Source organism: Dinoponera quadriceps, unplaced genomic scaffold (genome assembly GCF_001313825.1).
Source record: "Dinoponera quadriceps isolate SergipeBrazil2010 unplaced genomic scaffold, ASM131382v1 scaffold2088, whole genome shotgun sequence".
NCBI lineage: Eukaryota > Metazoa > Arthropoda > Insecta > Hymenoptera > Formicidae > Dinoponera > Dinoponera quadriceps.
The window spans coordinates 364,282-379,166 of record NW_014556152.1 but is presented as its reverse complement, the minus strand read 5'-3'; the positions used below and the strand labels follow the sequence as shown (position 1 = coordinate 379,166).

Sequence of the window (14,885 nt, the reverse complement as noted above, 5' to 3'; positions counted from 1 at the left end):
CGCGATTGGCGGTGGTACGCGCGGGTGTGCGTGCCAGCCGAAATCGATGGTTAGCAAATTGGTGGGCGTCGCGAAAACCGAGAGCCGCCGGCTCGGTAGCGTCGCGCGCCCCTGTAATGGATTAACCATGAATCCCGCGGCGCGGGGGGAGGAACGGGGGAGGACGAGGGGGGAGGGGGACTCTTGGCACTCATCGAGCACGCACAAATTAGCGGGCGCGCTATCGTGCGTGTCCACGCGAGTTGTTGGGCCGGAATCGCCCGCTCGTCTATTTCGATAGAGTTTCTTCGTGAACGGTGCCACGTCACCGGATCCGGTGGATCCGATTTGGAAGCAGACGGAAATGCTACCGCCCGGATGTGGAACATTCCTTTCTCCACCTGCTACCGGATTAGTGGAGTTAAAATCAATATTTTTCCGAAAGGAAATGTCAGGAATATTCGTGCGCAGAATGAAATTAGTCTTAAATCAAGAATAGATACTCTCATACGTAAGCAAGAATATTACAATCTTCTTGGAAGATTTTTAGCCTTGATTTGATTGAATTTGTATTGATGAAGTTATATTAAAAGGAAAAAAAATATTATTGTTTATGTATAAGAATATATATTTTTAATTTAAGACTAATTTTTTTCTGTATATGAATATTCTTGACATCTTCTTTCAGGAAAATGTTTATTTCTGACGTATATTTCGTTTTACGTTGAACAATTTAAAACGACGCAGAAGAGAAATCTATTAATTATTCTTTAATTTAATGTGAATACATTTTTCCCCTCTCCTCTCTTCCTTTATTCTTCTTATAATTGTATTTATTTTATAGTCACGCTATTCTTCAGACGGTTCTTTAAAATATCGCTACCAATGAACGATTTCGCAGAAGAAATTTCACTCATCGTCGTTCGGTTGCGAGTTTATTGTTACACCGTAACTTCGGCGCAAAACGACGAATTGAGTATCGCTCGAGCGATTTCGACATCCGCGAGTTTTCACGCGGAAACGACGCGTGTATGCACCCGCACGCAAGCACGCAAGCAAGCAAGCAAGCGAGCGAGCAAACAAGCACGCACGCACGCAGGCACGCACGCACGACGGCCGCATGCATCGCCGCGTTCATTTCACGCGTAATTGCAAGCGCGTCCCATTTCACGTCGGGGATACTCGTACTTCTTTACGCGGCGTGTCTCAAGATAGCATCCGTTTAGTCGCGCCCCGTACGATTAACTTGATTTAGGCATACGCCGTTTAGCGTCTCAACTACGGGACCGCCTCCGGTGATTTAAAGACGTCGCCGTTCGCCGCCGCTTATCCTTTTGTCGTATTAAGGGAATAAGGTGATTAACATGTCCGACACGCTGACGAAACGCACGAGACAACGTAGATCCAAACCGTATTTACACTGAGACTTTTAACCTCTCCGTCTTTCACTCCTTCCTTCGATAGGTTTTTCAGTTGCAAGCTGCACCAGCGGACAGTCGAACGAAGACAACATAATGAAATGGTAAGAACATCTTCTAACTCGGAAAGTGTGAATAACTCACTGAAAAATGAGTTTGATTAAATTTATCTGACAATGAACAACCAAACGCGTTTTGGTCGAAGGAAACAAAATTTCTAGTTCTCGTGGATTAAATTTGGTTATTATAATCAGAAATTCTTCGTTCGATCGAAACACGTTTGATTTCCATATGAAAAAAATTATAAGAATACGAAGGAATTACTGGCATATTATCGAAGAATAATAATTTTCCACACAATGATATACTAATAATGTTTTTGTATTCTTGTACTTTTTTCTGTACGGACTGTTTATTGTCATGGTTCCATAGTTGTAAAAAAACCGCTTTCTTCAATTTTTCTCGGAAAGAAACTGAAAAAATTCGTAGGAAAAATCAAGAAATTCGGATTATCATCTCATTTTTTCTATACATTCGCGGAAAGAAACCGAGGAAACTACTGAAAAATTGAAAGCCCCGATTTTTCCGAGCCTTTAAAATTACACGCGGTTCCAATTAAATTCATTTCTTTTTTTACATATATCAATAAGCGACCTCTTTTCATATCTCGCTTCGACGATAAAATTCGTGATTCAATTCGACCTGTCGCCCGAACTATCGTTACAATATCACGCTCAACGAGGAAGAGCACAAGTATTTTGATAAAAATACGGCGGCCTCACGCACGTGGTCCATTTGTCACGTCAACGTATCCGTCGGTATTTTCCTTGAGACATGACTGTTCGAAACTTAAGATAAAGTACGACTTCATTGTCATTTTTTTTTTAGCCGGTGGTCTCTATTTCGGTACTTTCGCGTCAGACTTGTAAAATACAGATACAGAAATATACAGAAAAATCGCGACACGATCCGCTTCACAAATCCGCGCGCCTTCGATCTGCATGCGCGAATCTCTGTGCGCGCGTCACTTTGTAATTCCGCGAATTTGCCGAAGTAAATCTTGACTCGACGCGATTCTCTCCGCGGATGGACCACTGTAACTTTAGATCGCACATTATATAAAGCACAAGCGTCGCTTCGAGACACAAAGGGGCAGCACGCGCGCAAGCAGTCGACTACGCTCGGACGCGCGCGCGCGCGCGAGAAACGACACTCGCGGCGACAGCGGTTACCGTCCGCGACGCATGGTAATCAGGTAGCCGATTGATTAGCCGACAAAGTACCGCCGACAAATTAGAAGAATGCCATCTACGCGTTCCTGCCATCTCCGCGCCCTCCACCTCCCAACGCCGCATCGCATACGTGTTGCCGCATACGCGCACACGTACGCGCTCCCACGCACCCTCTCGCCGGAGTGTGTACGTACAGAATCTTTCACAAGAAACGATCTGCATTTTTGACTCTTCATTGACTCCACGCCCGGACACGGTCGAATTCGTGCGGATCGATTGGGAGAAGAGAATAACTCGAATCACGAAAGAGCATATGTACGACGAAAATATGCAGCTGTCCAATTCAGCCCCCCCCCCCATTCCCATTTCTCTCGGAATATTGAGAATATTGAGAATAGTTCGATTTATCTAGTATATTTCGAACTTTCAAGAATGGAAAAAAAGAAACTTCGGAAATATTCGCGAAAATATTACGGGCAATTAATGTTTTCGCGAATATAAAGATTACGTGGTGGTAAGTCCAAAAATGTATATTGGTTTGACACAAACGTGTCGAATCTTTTTCTTTAGACGATGATTCACGTGAAACATCCTGTACGTGAAGGTGGCGAGGGAGTGGAGTGTGGGAGAGATAAAGAAAGAAAGAGAGGGAGATTATCTGGTAAGAAGTCTATCCTTGAAGCAGTCCAGTCTCGGCCCACACGGTGCATCCGAATGTGTTTCTCTTTGAAGTACACCGACAGCCACACACGCACCAGCTCCGCCGACGTTCCATTCGTCCTCGGAGGAGAAAAATATCGTTATCCGCCCACTCAGTGCTCGTGTCGTCGAATAAGCGAGGGTGTAAGTGGACGACGCGATCTGTGATCCGTGACACTTCCGTATTTAAAACTCTATTATAGTGAGTGGAAGTTCAAAGGGCGGAAATCGAAAAATTTCGGTTCTTGTCAGACCGCCGGAATTTTTCTTAATTTGCTCCTCCGTCGTGAATCGCACACGATGCGTTACGTCCGTGAGAAAACTTTTCTTTTTTTAAATTTCCACGCGTAAATCTCATAAGGCTTTTATAAAATTAATGTAATTTCTTCACAATTTTACAAGTAAGAGTAGCATTTTTTTTTTAATCTTGGACGCGAATTATCAAGGACGCAGAATGTATCAAAAAATTTCTTCCGTAAAGATTCGGAATTAAAATTCAAATTTCATATGTATTCTCAGCACGGAAAATTTATATTAGATATATATATGTGTATATCCGTAATAATATTTCTCAATCATAATGCTACACTCAATCATAGTGCCGCACGGAGAAAAAAGGATTGATTGATTGATTGATTGATTGAATTAACGCGTAATTCGCATAATTCGGTTTTTGAGAACCAGAAATTCGATTCTCTTCGACAAGAAGCGTTTGGTTTGTTCATTGTCACGTTAATTCAACTGATCATTTTCTCTATGTATTTAATCTAATATAGAATGTATTTATATTGCTGTCTATCTATATCTGACCTGTTACAAAATATGCGTTATGTCTCGCGCGACGATAAAACCCGATTTTCAAAATGCACTATCCGTACACAATAAATAGACGCGCACGGAATACCGCGCAGCCTTTCCCTGAAACAATTATACCGCTGGAAACGGGAAAACAGTCTTTAACGGATAGATGGCGATCTGTATAAATCGGGAAGTCGTAAAATTACCACTCCGCATCTCCCTCCCTCGATCGTTGAAAGCGTATCCGAGCACAAAGGATCCGCTGGAAGTGTCGACGATGCGGCCAGATCCTACAAATAATCCTGTCGAAATGTCGTCGCGCTTCGATGGACACATAAATGCCGGGTTCGTTCGAGTATGAATTACCCGCGGTGTCGAGTCGTCGCGACGACAGCGACGACGACGACGACGAAAACGACGACGTCGCAGTCACTGTCTATTTTTCCCGCCGTTTGCCGGAAAAGCTCTTTAACCCATTTACAGTGGCTATCTTTGCGGCGCTTGTATTTCCATCTATCGTTTTTCCTCCCTGTAAACTGTATATGTCACGTATTACATCTTCCATGCAGTGTTTTTACTCTGAAGATAGATCCCTCGAGATAAATAATAAATAATCCCTCGAAATAAATAATTTACAAATGTTTGAGACTCAAAACTGAGGAAACAATTCTTGGCGTTTATAATTCGAATCGTCTTAATTTAAATCTTCTATCAGCATAAACAATAATTCGTCGCGAGATTATCATAAAACTTGACGCTATGTTATATTAATAACGACGAATTTATCGATAAAATTACTAGTGTGTACGCAGAAAAAAAGATTTCTTCAGATTTAGTATTTATATTTATTTTACTAAAATTTTTTCCATGGAAACATATATTTGTACGAAATATGATTGGTTTGAGTAAAAATTTTATTGTATCATTCAAGAAAACTCTATTATTTAACAGAAAAAACGCTATTTTATTTAAAATAATATCTTTTAACCAAATAAAATATTATTTAGTTACAACAAATATGTTAAATGAAACAAATCATTTCTTTATAAGAAAATTATCTTTCATTTCCAATTTTTTATTTAAGATATACATAATAAAAATACATATTTTCATTGGAAAGTCTAACAATCTTATTACATATTAATCGAAACATTACTTTCTTTGGAGCATGCCAATGACGAAATTTGTTTAGATGCAATAAAATTTATTAACTTTGAAGAAATCCTCTTCTCAATGTGTGTGTGTAAATATACTGAGAAGGGAAAACATTGTTAAGGAAAAATCTTATTCTTCGCTCTTCTATCGCTAAATCTGCGAAACGACAAATTGTGCATTGTTTGCAATGATATGCGAGACGATAAATTGTGCATTGTTTGCGATTTTGGGTTGATATTTCGATGATAGCGTGCGCGCGCGCGCGCGTTCGGTATAATTCGGTGTACGTGTAAAGCGCGCAGCCGAATCTAAGCGAAAAGGACGGCGGGGAGGCGGAGGGAGAGGGTGGGTCGACGGATTCCGCGGAGAATACACGGGAGTATTGAGATGCAAAAGGCATAAAATATATTTGAAAGTTAAATACGAGTCAAGTGGCGCCCCGGTAGGGGGTAACCAGACGCGGCGGAGTCGGGCCCCCTTCTCGCAGCGCATAGAATTTCGACGATTTCCCGGGACCTCTCTCTCTCTCTCTATCTGCGTATCCCGCCGAGAATTTTGATGCCGTTAAAATGCCCCCTTATCTCGCGGATTCGTGCAGGAACGCGCGCACACACCTCTCGTAACGCCTCAGAGCGGCGACGGGAGGGAGAGACGGGAATATCGCGTATTGTATTTTACGTTTAATATTTTTCAGACTCCCCGGGGAATTTTGCGCGGCACACCTGTTTGTTTTAACCACCCTCTATCCGCTTCATGCTGCTCTTTTCAGCTTCCTCCATTTTCGAAGCGTGAACACGTATATACCGGCAATGTTCCTCGCAGAATACGAGGATGTTATATTTCCGAGACGCGTTGTTAAAATAACTTGGCGAAGCGCGTGGATCCCAAGTTGATTAAAACTGGGAAACGCAAAAACTCGGACGAAGGCGGAGTATTATTGGAGCATGAGTGGAGGTATGAGGCGCGGTGAACGTACCGGATGTTCAAAAAATTAAAATAATCACGAGGTGGAGGTGCGAAGTCGTTCTCTTCCTCGACAACGCTGAGGCTAAGAAGAACGGATTTTATTTATCCTCTCTCGCTAAAGACGACGATCAGGACAGCGAAGCCGGTTCGTTCGTTAGCGAGATAACTCTCTCTCTCTCTCTCTCTCTCTCGTCGTGGCGCGTCCCGGTTTCCGAGGATTCACCATAGCGGCCGCCCTATTGTTCCCGCAGCCTTAATGCGCGCGTCGCTGTAAACAGCGCTACAATGGAACAACTTCGTTAGCATAATCGCGTCACAGAGTCACCCGAACGGCCCCCGCACGCCGCGCGCCACTCCTACCCCTCCTCGCCGCGCCGGCTCCCTTTCGGATTTTACGGGTGGTTTGCCCATGCGTCCCGGGCCTTCTCCACCTCCTCGTAGGCGGCCCCGATCCGATCCGCTCCTGCGTTTAACCATCGCCCGTCGAGTATTATTCATTGTTACTATCGAGACATTCATCTTTGTATCGGGAGTATCATTGGCGCAGCGATAGGGGTGCGAAGAATCGCGTTTACATCCCCGTCCGTCCGTGAAGAAACCACACATTGGAAGGAACAAAAGAAAAAAAAAAGATTGATAGACATTGATAAGGTATAATAGTACGCAAAGCGTTCATTTGCCCAATGAAATTAGAACTGGCCGTTTTGAGACTTTAATGCCGGCAAGGACTAAATATGTACATGGCGTTAATCTGCAATGATGCATAAAATTTTGAAGGAAATTTTCATCGTTAATAACGATCCGACCGACGATCCGTAGAGCCAACAAATATATGAGATTGAACCTGTAGGCAGGATTCGACCTGGAGACAAAATAACTAATTTTCGTGCGACCCCTATCAAAACGTAGCTTTACTCGTCGCCGAGATATTAAATAGTTAGGGTTGATGTTGGGGGTTGCCAGCTTAACGGAAGTCGAGAAAAGTCCAGTCGGCGCCAATGCTGAGCTGCATGTTTCTCCATTACGCATCTTTCATCTCTTTGCTCCTCCTCCGCCTCCCTCGTACAGATTACAGGTTGATTGAAATCGATCACGTCTGTTCTTTGTTTATTTAATCGATTAATCAACTTTTCCGCACCGTATTACTAGATTACCGTAAATATTCACGTGACATTTCGTGTGTATTATTATAACGCTCAATACATTTAGACGACCAGAAATTAGTTAATGGTAATTACCCAATCGAATTAATCTGTCACGAACGAAAGAGTGACGACAGAGGAATATTCCAGAAAGGATAATATATTTTTTAGATAATAAATTTATCAACTGTACTTAAGATCATCAATTAATTTAATTATAAATATGAATTATAGCGAGTTAATTAAATCTCCTTCTCTTCGATAACAGAAAACCCGTACAACGTCCGAGGATCAAGCGCTCCTTCTCCCCCTTCCTCGTTTAACGCAGTGTCGATCGCTGGCCGTACTTCGCCGGCCGATTACCCGACGTTAATTCGCAATTATTATAATCCTCAACGGCGTCGCGTTGCTTCCGCGCGCGAGCGCGTGATGCGTTTCCCCACCCCGGCGCGTCCCCCGTTCTTTCCGCCTCTCGAACCACGGGAACGGCGATCACAATGGAAATGTTAAGCGAGTCGTGGATTCGCAACGCTCGTCACTCTCGTTTGGCATTGGACGAACAGGCCTCGTGTCTGCGGACGTCAATTTGTGAGACTCGAACGTCGAGAGGGTCGGTGGGATTGATCTCGCTCTCTCTTCCTTCTTGTACCTTGTGAATAACGCTTCTCTCTCTCTCTCTCTCTGTCTGTCCATCCATCTATTTATCTATCTTTCTCTGTCTAGTTGCGTGAATAGCTGGCTATGTCTGCTCTGCGCACGTTACGATAGCCGGCGACCGTGGTGGTTGAAATCAAAACACACCCCAACGGCTGTCCGTCGATTATTATCGTTCGCACGTACCGCTCGCGCGATCATGACAATCGCCCGAGTGACTTTTGACGGCACGCCTAATTCGGTGCTCAAATTTCGTCCCTGGTCGAATCTCGGAGTTAAAAGCGGCGTGCACTCTGATGGGGCGCTTGTGAGGACGTTTTGACGTGTGTTCACTTCGCATCGCGTTTCACATGTGCCGCGGATGATGTATATTTAATTTTCATTTACTCGGCTTTTGAGTAATTGCGCAGATAACAGACGCTTTGTCGCGCCTTTTAATTTCAAATTAAGGAGTGTCACAATATTATCGTTTTTCTTGCTTCGTGTACTTATTTGTTCTTCACTTCCAATTCAGAATTATTCATTTTTCTAAGTCATCGTCTAATTCTTGTTTTCATTAGCTTTTAATATTCCTTTTTTTGTGCAATTTTAATATTATTACTTTATATCCTTTACTTTATTCAATAAAGAAATAACTATCTATATTAAATATATTATCTATGTTGTTGTTGTTATCATTATTATCATCATCAGCATTATTATCCAAAATAATTCTCTTATTTCTATAAATTAAATCACGACGAAAGGAAGGGCAGATAAATTTTAGGCGATACTATTACGCTTAAAAGGAATTCCCTTAAATTAAAAGAGTATATTTACAACTATTTTCGTAACATATCATAAAAAACCAAGCCTGTTTACTCGAAAGAATCCAAAGATTATGCGTGGGCGCTTTTATTTACGTATTTAAATTACATCCTCTTTCGCACAATTATATTCAGACAGCGCTTAATACGGAAGATCTTCCCGGATTAAGAGAAACGCGGATTATTAAATAAATTAAGCGCAACGAGATGCTCGTGGCGATGAGACGAGTGATACCATTGCGGAGAGAGAGAGAGAGAGAGAGAGAGCTTGCGTAAATTTGTCAGGAAAGCATTAAGAGCTCTCCCCTTGTTAGCTTCTCTTTCGCGATTCTCCGCGACTGCGGATTCAACCCCCCTCGAAAAATAATCTTTTTCTTTCGTCCTCTCTCCTCCTCCTCTCCTTCGCTCGCACCCTTTCTCTCTTTTCGCCGACGCCCGCTGCGGACGTCAAAATATGACAGCTCTCTCGAGTCACCACTTTCGCGACAAGAGTTACGTCACGGGGGGTTGCCGCGGCCGATCATTAAAGTAAGGGCGCATTCGTGACTCCGGCCGCGCCGCACAAATACACTTAAGTCGGTGTCTGACCGACCTGCCATCGGTGAAATTAATTGTGCTACCTCGTGCTGCCGGGATCAAATGTTAATCGTTGCGATCACTGCTTTCGATCTGCTTGCTTACGCTCCGTATTTACCGCTAAATATAGCGGCCTGATTTTTGCATTGATCTCGGATAAACATTTATATTACGGTATATCGTTTCTGCTTATATTTTGAGACAGCTATCATTTCCTCAATTTCAAACCTGGCGGACGCCTTGAGAGATTTGGAACGCGGATTTAATTAATGCGTTTAACGTACGTACATTTCCAAAACGTTTGACAAGCATTTAATATGCAAGTTTGACTTTTTGTTACAATCTGTTTCTTGCGTGTTGTTTTCCGGCTTTCTTGTATAAATCTAAATATAAGGGAGGGTTGATAATCACTGGCGCGCTCCGCTAAGCTGACGGAAGCGGTAAATGGTTCGCAACCAACCCCCTCGGCGAGACGCTAATTCATATTCATAGATGTAGCGTTTAGCATTACGCCGTTAAATTCCCCGGGGAGTTGGTTAAGAGACGGAGTGGCTAATATTTCTATTCGTATGTCCACTCTCTCTCTCTCTCTCTCTCTCATCGAGAAAACGAGGAAAATTCTTTCTCTTTCTCTTTCTTTGTTTTTTTCTTACCGGAAAAGAAAAAATTCATCAAAAATTAATGCTGTTCTACTGTTGATTAATGTTCTGCTGATTTGTCGCTGAGTCATAGAGGAGAGCGGAATTAGTTATTACATGAAGATTACGTTACATTTGACAGTTCTTTAAAATGTTAAACAATAATACCGCATAAAATTCTCTTATAATACCTCATAAAATCGAAACCATATATTTTCTTGCAGACAAAGTTGACCTTATCTTCCTTGGAGGTGGAGAACCACTATACATCCATTGTTCTGACTATTGTTTTGTTTTTGGAATATGATGATGGACCGAAGTTTCATCAGTCGTTGTAAATTTACAGATTAAATCTTCCGGATTCTTTTTAAAACAGTCCAAACATTCCTGAAAAGTCTGCATTCGTAAACGTAACGTTTGTCGAACAGTTTAAAACAATAATGTATCTATGTCGATTGGTTCTTAGGGAATTTTTGGAAACCTTGGAAACTTTCTCTGGGGCAAAGATTGCTCGAATGTTGTATAGATTGTTATGTCTAGGGAATTTCCCACATTTGTGCTGCGTTTCCTCCGGAATTTTTCTTCAAGAATCCTAGGAATTCCCTATTCGATGGCCAATCAGTATGTCTGAATGAAACGCTCAGCCTAGATATGAGATTTTTGCAGCCAACGATTGATGACCCTGTTTATCCTGGTTGGTAGCTAACTTCTCTCTCATCGTCATCTACAGACACGTTCATTCTATTGGGACTTCCTCTTCTCATTTGGCTCCACTTAACTTCGGTAAGTTGTGCGTCTTATTATCCGTGTAATCTCCTAACATCTCAATATATATGAAATCATTGCTTACATATTACATTTGCTGAATTTACTCTGTGTTCGTCGATTAACGTAATTCCAACATTTGGTACGAATTTCATTGTATTAATACAAATTTTAATTTATAGGTTAAAATGGGGCGCCGACCAGCGAGGTGGTACGTAATGACGCTTATAATCTTTCTAATAACTTGCAACTTACGCCAGCAACTTTCACAACATGTTTTGTCATTTTTATATGACGTTTTATATATCTTACATAAATGAGTAGTTACCTTCTAGTTGATGTGCTCAAATTGTATATAGATTTCTCCATGAGCAGTGTGCTTTGTACACATGTTAGAACACGGTTGCGTTATATTGTGAAATATATCATATACAATAGCTTGATGTAAAAATATAGCCTAGAAATCCAGCATAGAAATTCATACGAATATACTACATACTTTAATCACTTCTCATTATAGTTATCGGTACTGCAAGAATAAGCCGTATCCAAAATCGAGGTTTTGTCGTGGTGTTCCCGACCCGAAGATCCGTATTTTCGATCTTGGCAAAAAGAAAGCATCTGTCGAGGACTTTCCATTGTGTGTGCACTTGGTGTCGGATGAATACGAACAGCTAAGTTCGGAAGCTCTGGAAGCTGGCCGTATCTGTGCCAATAAATACATGGTGAAGAATGCCGGCAAGGATCAGTTCCACATTCGTATGAGACTGCATCCCTTCCATGTCATCCGTATCAACAAGATGTTATCGTGTGCTGGAGCTGATAGGTATGAATCCGATCAGATACAAGCTCGTGAATCTAGGATGTAGTTTGCCTCATACTTTGAAATGTTCTGTAGCACGTGCGATATTAAGACCGCTCTATAATAGCGAAAACGTAGGGTTGTAGAAGTAGTAATAGTAGCGAACGTTGTGCAACAAATTAATCTACAATGGAGCGAAGATACGTCGTACGACAACTAAATGGAATGCAGTTATCATCACGCTCATTTCCTTAGCAGCACTCTAATTGGTTGGCTCTTACGTCTAAGCTGTCGTAGTTGTGAAAGATGAAATTCAACCGTCATTCACAATACACTTCACAACTGGTAGTAATAGCTTATAATTGCATCTTGCTGCAACGAAAGTGCACGACACTACAATCACTTACAACTGTGTTTACGTTACTGTAAAACGGACTTTATTAGTACTTCGTTACTTATTACGTTACAAATGCAAATAGACTGCATTTTAAACAATTGGAGACATTTTAACACCAAGCGGATTGCATCCTTGATTTGCTTTGCAGTCGGACGTGCGTTTTCTTCGATAAATTTATGTAATTTTGAATGATTTCTTTTCACAGGCTCCAGACTGGAATGAGAGGTGCTTTCGGCAAGCCTCAGGGTACCGTAGCTAGGGTACACATCGGTCAGCCGATCATGAGCGTTCGGTCCTCCGATCGTCATAAGGCGGCCGTCATCGAAGCTCTGCGACGTGCCAAGTTCAAGTTCCCCGGTCGCCAGAAGATCTACGTATCGAAGAAGTGGGGCTTCACGAAGTACGATCGTGCTGAGTACGAGGCGTTGAAGACCGCAGGCCGTCTTGCCCCAGATGGCTGTAATGTCAAGTATTTGCCCGAACACGGACCGCTCGAAGAGTGGAAAAAATTCAGGAAGGCACTTGCTACAGCCTAAATAGGTACAGAACATTCTGAGCACGGGGTTGAATAAAATAATTGTAAAGAAGTGGAACACTTTTTATTTCCTAAGAAACCTTGAACTGAAGCACCGTTTTCAGACTCACTTTTCGCTACTGCACGCAACTTTGAGTCGTTATTACAGTAGTGATTCCTCGGCACTTTGAGAAATTGCTTCGTCTGATCGACGCGGTGCACGATACACTCCGGTGATATTGTCCCGTCGAATTTTCTCGCGTACCGTTTTAAGTCTCACGTCTGACTGCCTTCCGCGAGAACGAAAATTAAGAGGCATCGAGTAAAATGGAAGCACTTTTATTATCTAATGTTAATGCTCTCACGTAGATTAATTCCATACATAAATTTTACCGCCTAAAAAATGCTGTACCGTAACACGTTGCCCTTTACAAGTACTGTCCCAGTCTTTACAATTTGACAAGTACACATACATACATATTGCTCTCAATTCTAACGGTTAATTAAAGCATAAGAAATTGTAACAAATATAATTTCTCCGTAATTTCTACTTTTTTACAATAGTAAATGTACAGAATAGAAAATATCTCTGTGTTGAGATTCTCGGCCAGTCGCTGCAACCGCAATGGATTACGTCGAAAGAGAGAAAGAGAAGTCAAAAGTCGCGATTCGTCACACATTTTCGCAACGTGTATCGGAAGAATTTGGTTTTACATATCACACATTTCAAGATTCTTCGCTTGCAAATTTCACGAAATTACAGCCGCAGCGAGCAGTCTAGAGCTCTCCAATAAATAACACGATATTCACTCACGCGATTTACACGAAAGATAAAAGATCATTTAAACGATACGAAACTTAACAATGATATATATATATATATATACTATATATATATATATATGTAAAAATACGTATTCTCGACTATATCCCCTAATGCGAGTGGCACACGTCGATCTCCGCGTCGTTCAGGTTCTCCGTGTTCTGAATCTCGTCGTCCATGTCGATGTCGCGTATTCTATGAGAATGTACATCCGACGCCTCGGTGCTCGTCGCTGCGTCCAACAGCGGCGACAGCCTCTCCGCCTCGCTATCTTCGTCCTGTCCTTGGCCCTTAAACGCATACCCGACGAGTGTAAGACACAGCTTAATTACAAAGTATACAATCGACGCGATGTAAGCGGGTAAATGTAATTTCATTTAAATTCAGCGTCACGCGCGAGTTAGGGCCAGTTTGCAGGCAACGTCGTCCCGAGATCAACTTGGATCAGTGAGAAGTTTGCTACCGTCTACGAGATCACGTGTCATCATTATTATTACAGAATCGTCGAGTCGATCTCAGCAAACTGTACGAAATCGAAAACTGTTCGTGCAACCGGGGCCTCACACACGTGCGGAAAGCCGCTCGAATTTCTCTCTGTATAGGTAAGCGTACTTCGTATGAAGAAGCTGGTTTCTCCTCGTTGACCAATCTCATTGTGTCGCGCGCTCTTAAACTAGATTTGTCGCGCGAATGTACCGATTTGCTTCGCAACGCCGGCGATCTGTTGTGCAGCTCCTTTTGCGACCCCGAGTGCTCGTCCCTCGCCAACAGCACGGACATTTGGAATTCGGGGGTCGGGCAAGCGGTGCCGCTGCTGGATCTGGCCGATATGTCGGCTTCTTTCGCGGATATGTGTTTTGAAACTGGCGTACGTTCAGCCGAGCTGTAAGAGACACACGTTCCTTCAGACGCACCGCATTGATGTGTGTAAACCGGGAGCCACAAAGCTATCCCACACGTCGACCCGGGTCGCACGTACCGATTTAAGGTTTCGGCGGCTTGAATGGCACTCGCTGTATCTGTGTCAGGCGTGTCCGGGGATTCCGGGGCGATGATGGCGGTCCGTGGTGTGTAAGGCCCATTTAGAGCTTCTATCAGCGACACCGCTTCGTAGCCCGATGGGATGTTCTCGCAGCCTCCCTGTGAATGCGACCGGTAAATTAACAGCAGCCGAACACCGATTTTGTAACCGCCGTATAATCCACGTTTACGTGAGTAGAACCGGTTTAACAGTTTCCGCTGATGCAACTGCCGGTGTTATATAGTTCCCGAAGGCGCGGGAAAACCGGTTTTCCCCCATCCTCGCGCTGATTTCTTCGGTTCCTGATCTTCTTTATCGGAAGAAAGTAAAGGTGGTCAGGCTTTGACCGACGAACCCGCGTAAATTTTTCTAAACGAATTTCCCCACCCTCGGGGCAAAAACCGAAGAGATCTGCGAAAAAAAGGGGGGAAAAACCGGTTCTCCCGAACCTTCAAAATTATAAATAACATGTATAAATAATTATGTTATATATATATATA

At 42.7% G+C, this 14,885-nt stretch overlaps 2 protein-coding genes across 3 annotated transcripts in view; one reads left to right on the top strand and one right to left on the bottom strand.

The window, feature by feature from the left end:
- The first annotated feature begins 10,768 nt into the window (after positions 1-10,768).
- LOC106747022 (60S ribosomal protein L10) lies at positions 10,769-12,614 on the top strand. The gene is made up of 4 exons (XM_014624258.1): positions 10,769-10,846; positions 11,011-11,039; positions 11,349-11,654; positions 12,233-12,614. Exons 2-4 carry the CDS (start codon positions 11,017-11,019, stop codon positions 12,561-12,563), a joined length of 660 nt encoding a protein of 219 aa, XP_014479744.1. The 5' UTR covers positions 10,769-10,846; positions 11,011-11,016; the 3' UTR covers positions 12,564-12,614.
- The window catches only part of LOC106747021 (RING finger protein 157), a 4,478-nt gene continuing 2,204 nt past the window's right edge, over positions 12,612-14,885 (bottom strand). The window contains exons 7-9 of one of the 2 annotated variants that reach the window (XM_014624256.1): positions 14,344-14,504; positions 13,977-14,247; positions 12,612-13,654 (exon numbers count right to left, since the gene is read on the bottom strand). In XM_014624256.1, coding sequence (XP_014479742.1) covers positions 13,475-13,654; positions 13,977-14,247; positions 14,344-14,504 — 612 coding nt within the window. In that variant the 3' untranslated portion in view covers positions 12,612-13,474. The remainder of the gene's footprint in view (positions 13,655-13,976; positions 14,248-14,343; positions 14,505-14,885) is intronic. The other variant, XM_014624257.1, reaches the window with a different exon arrangement.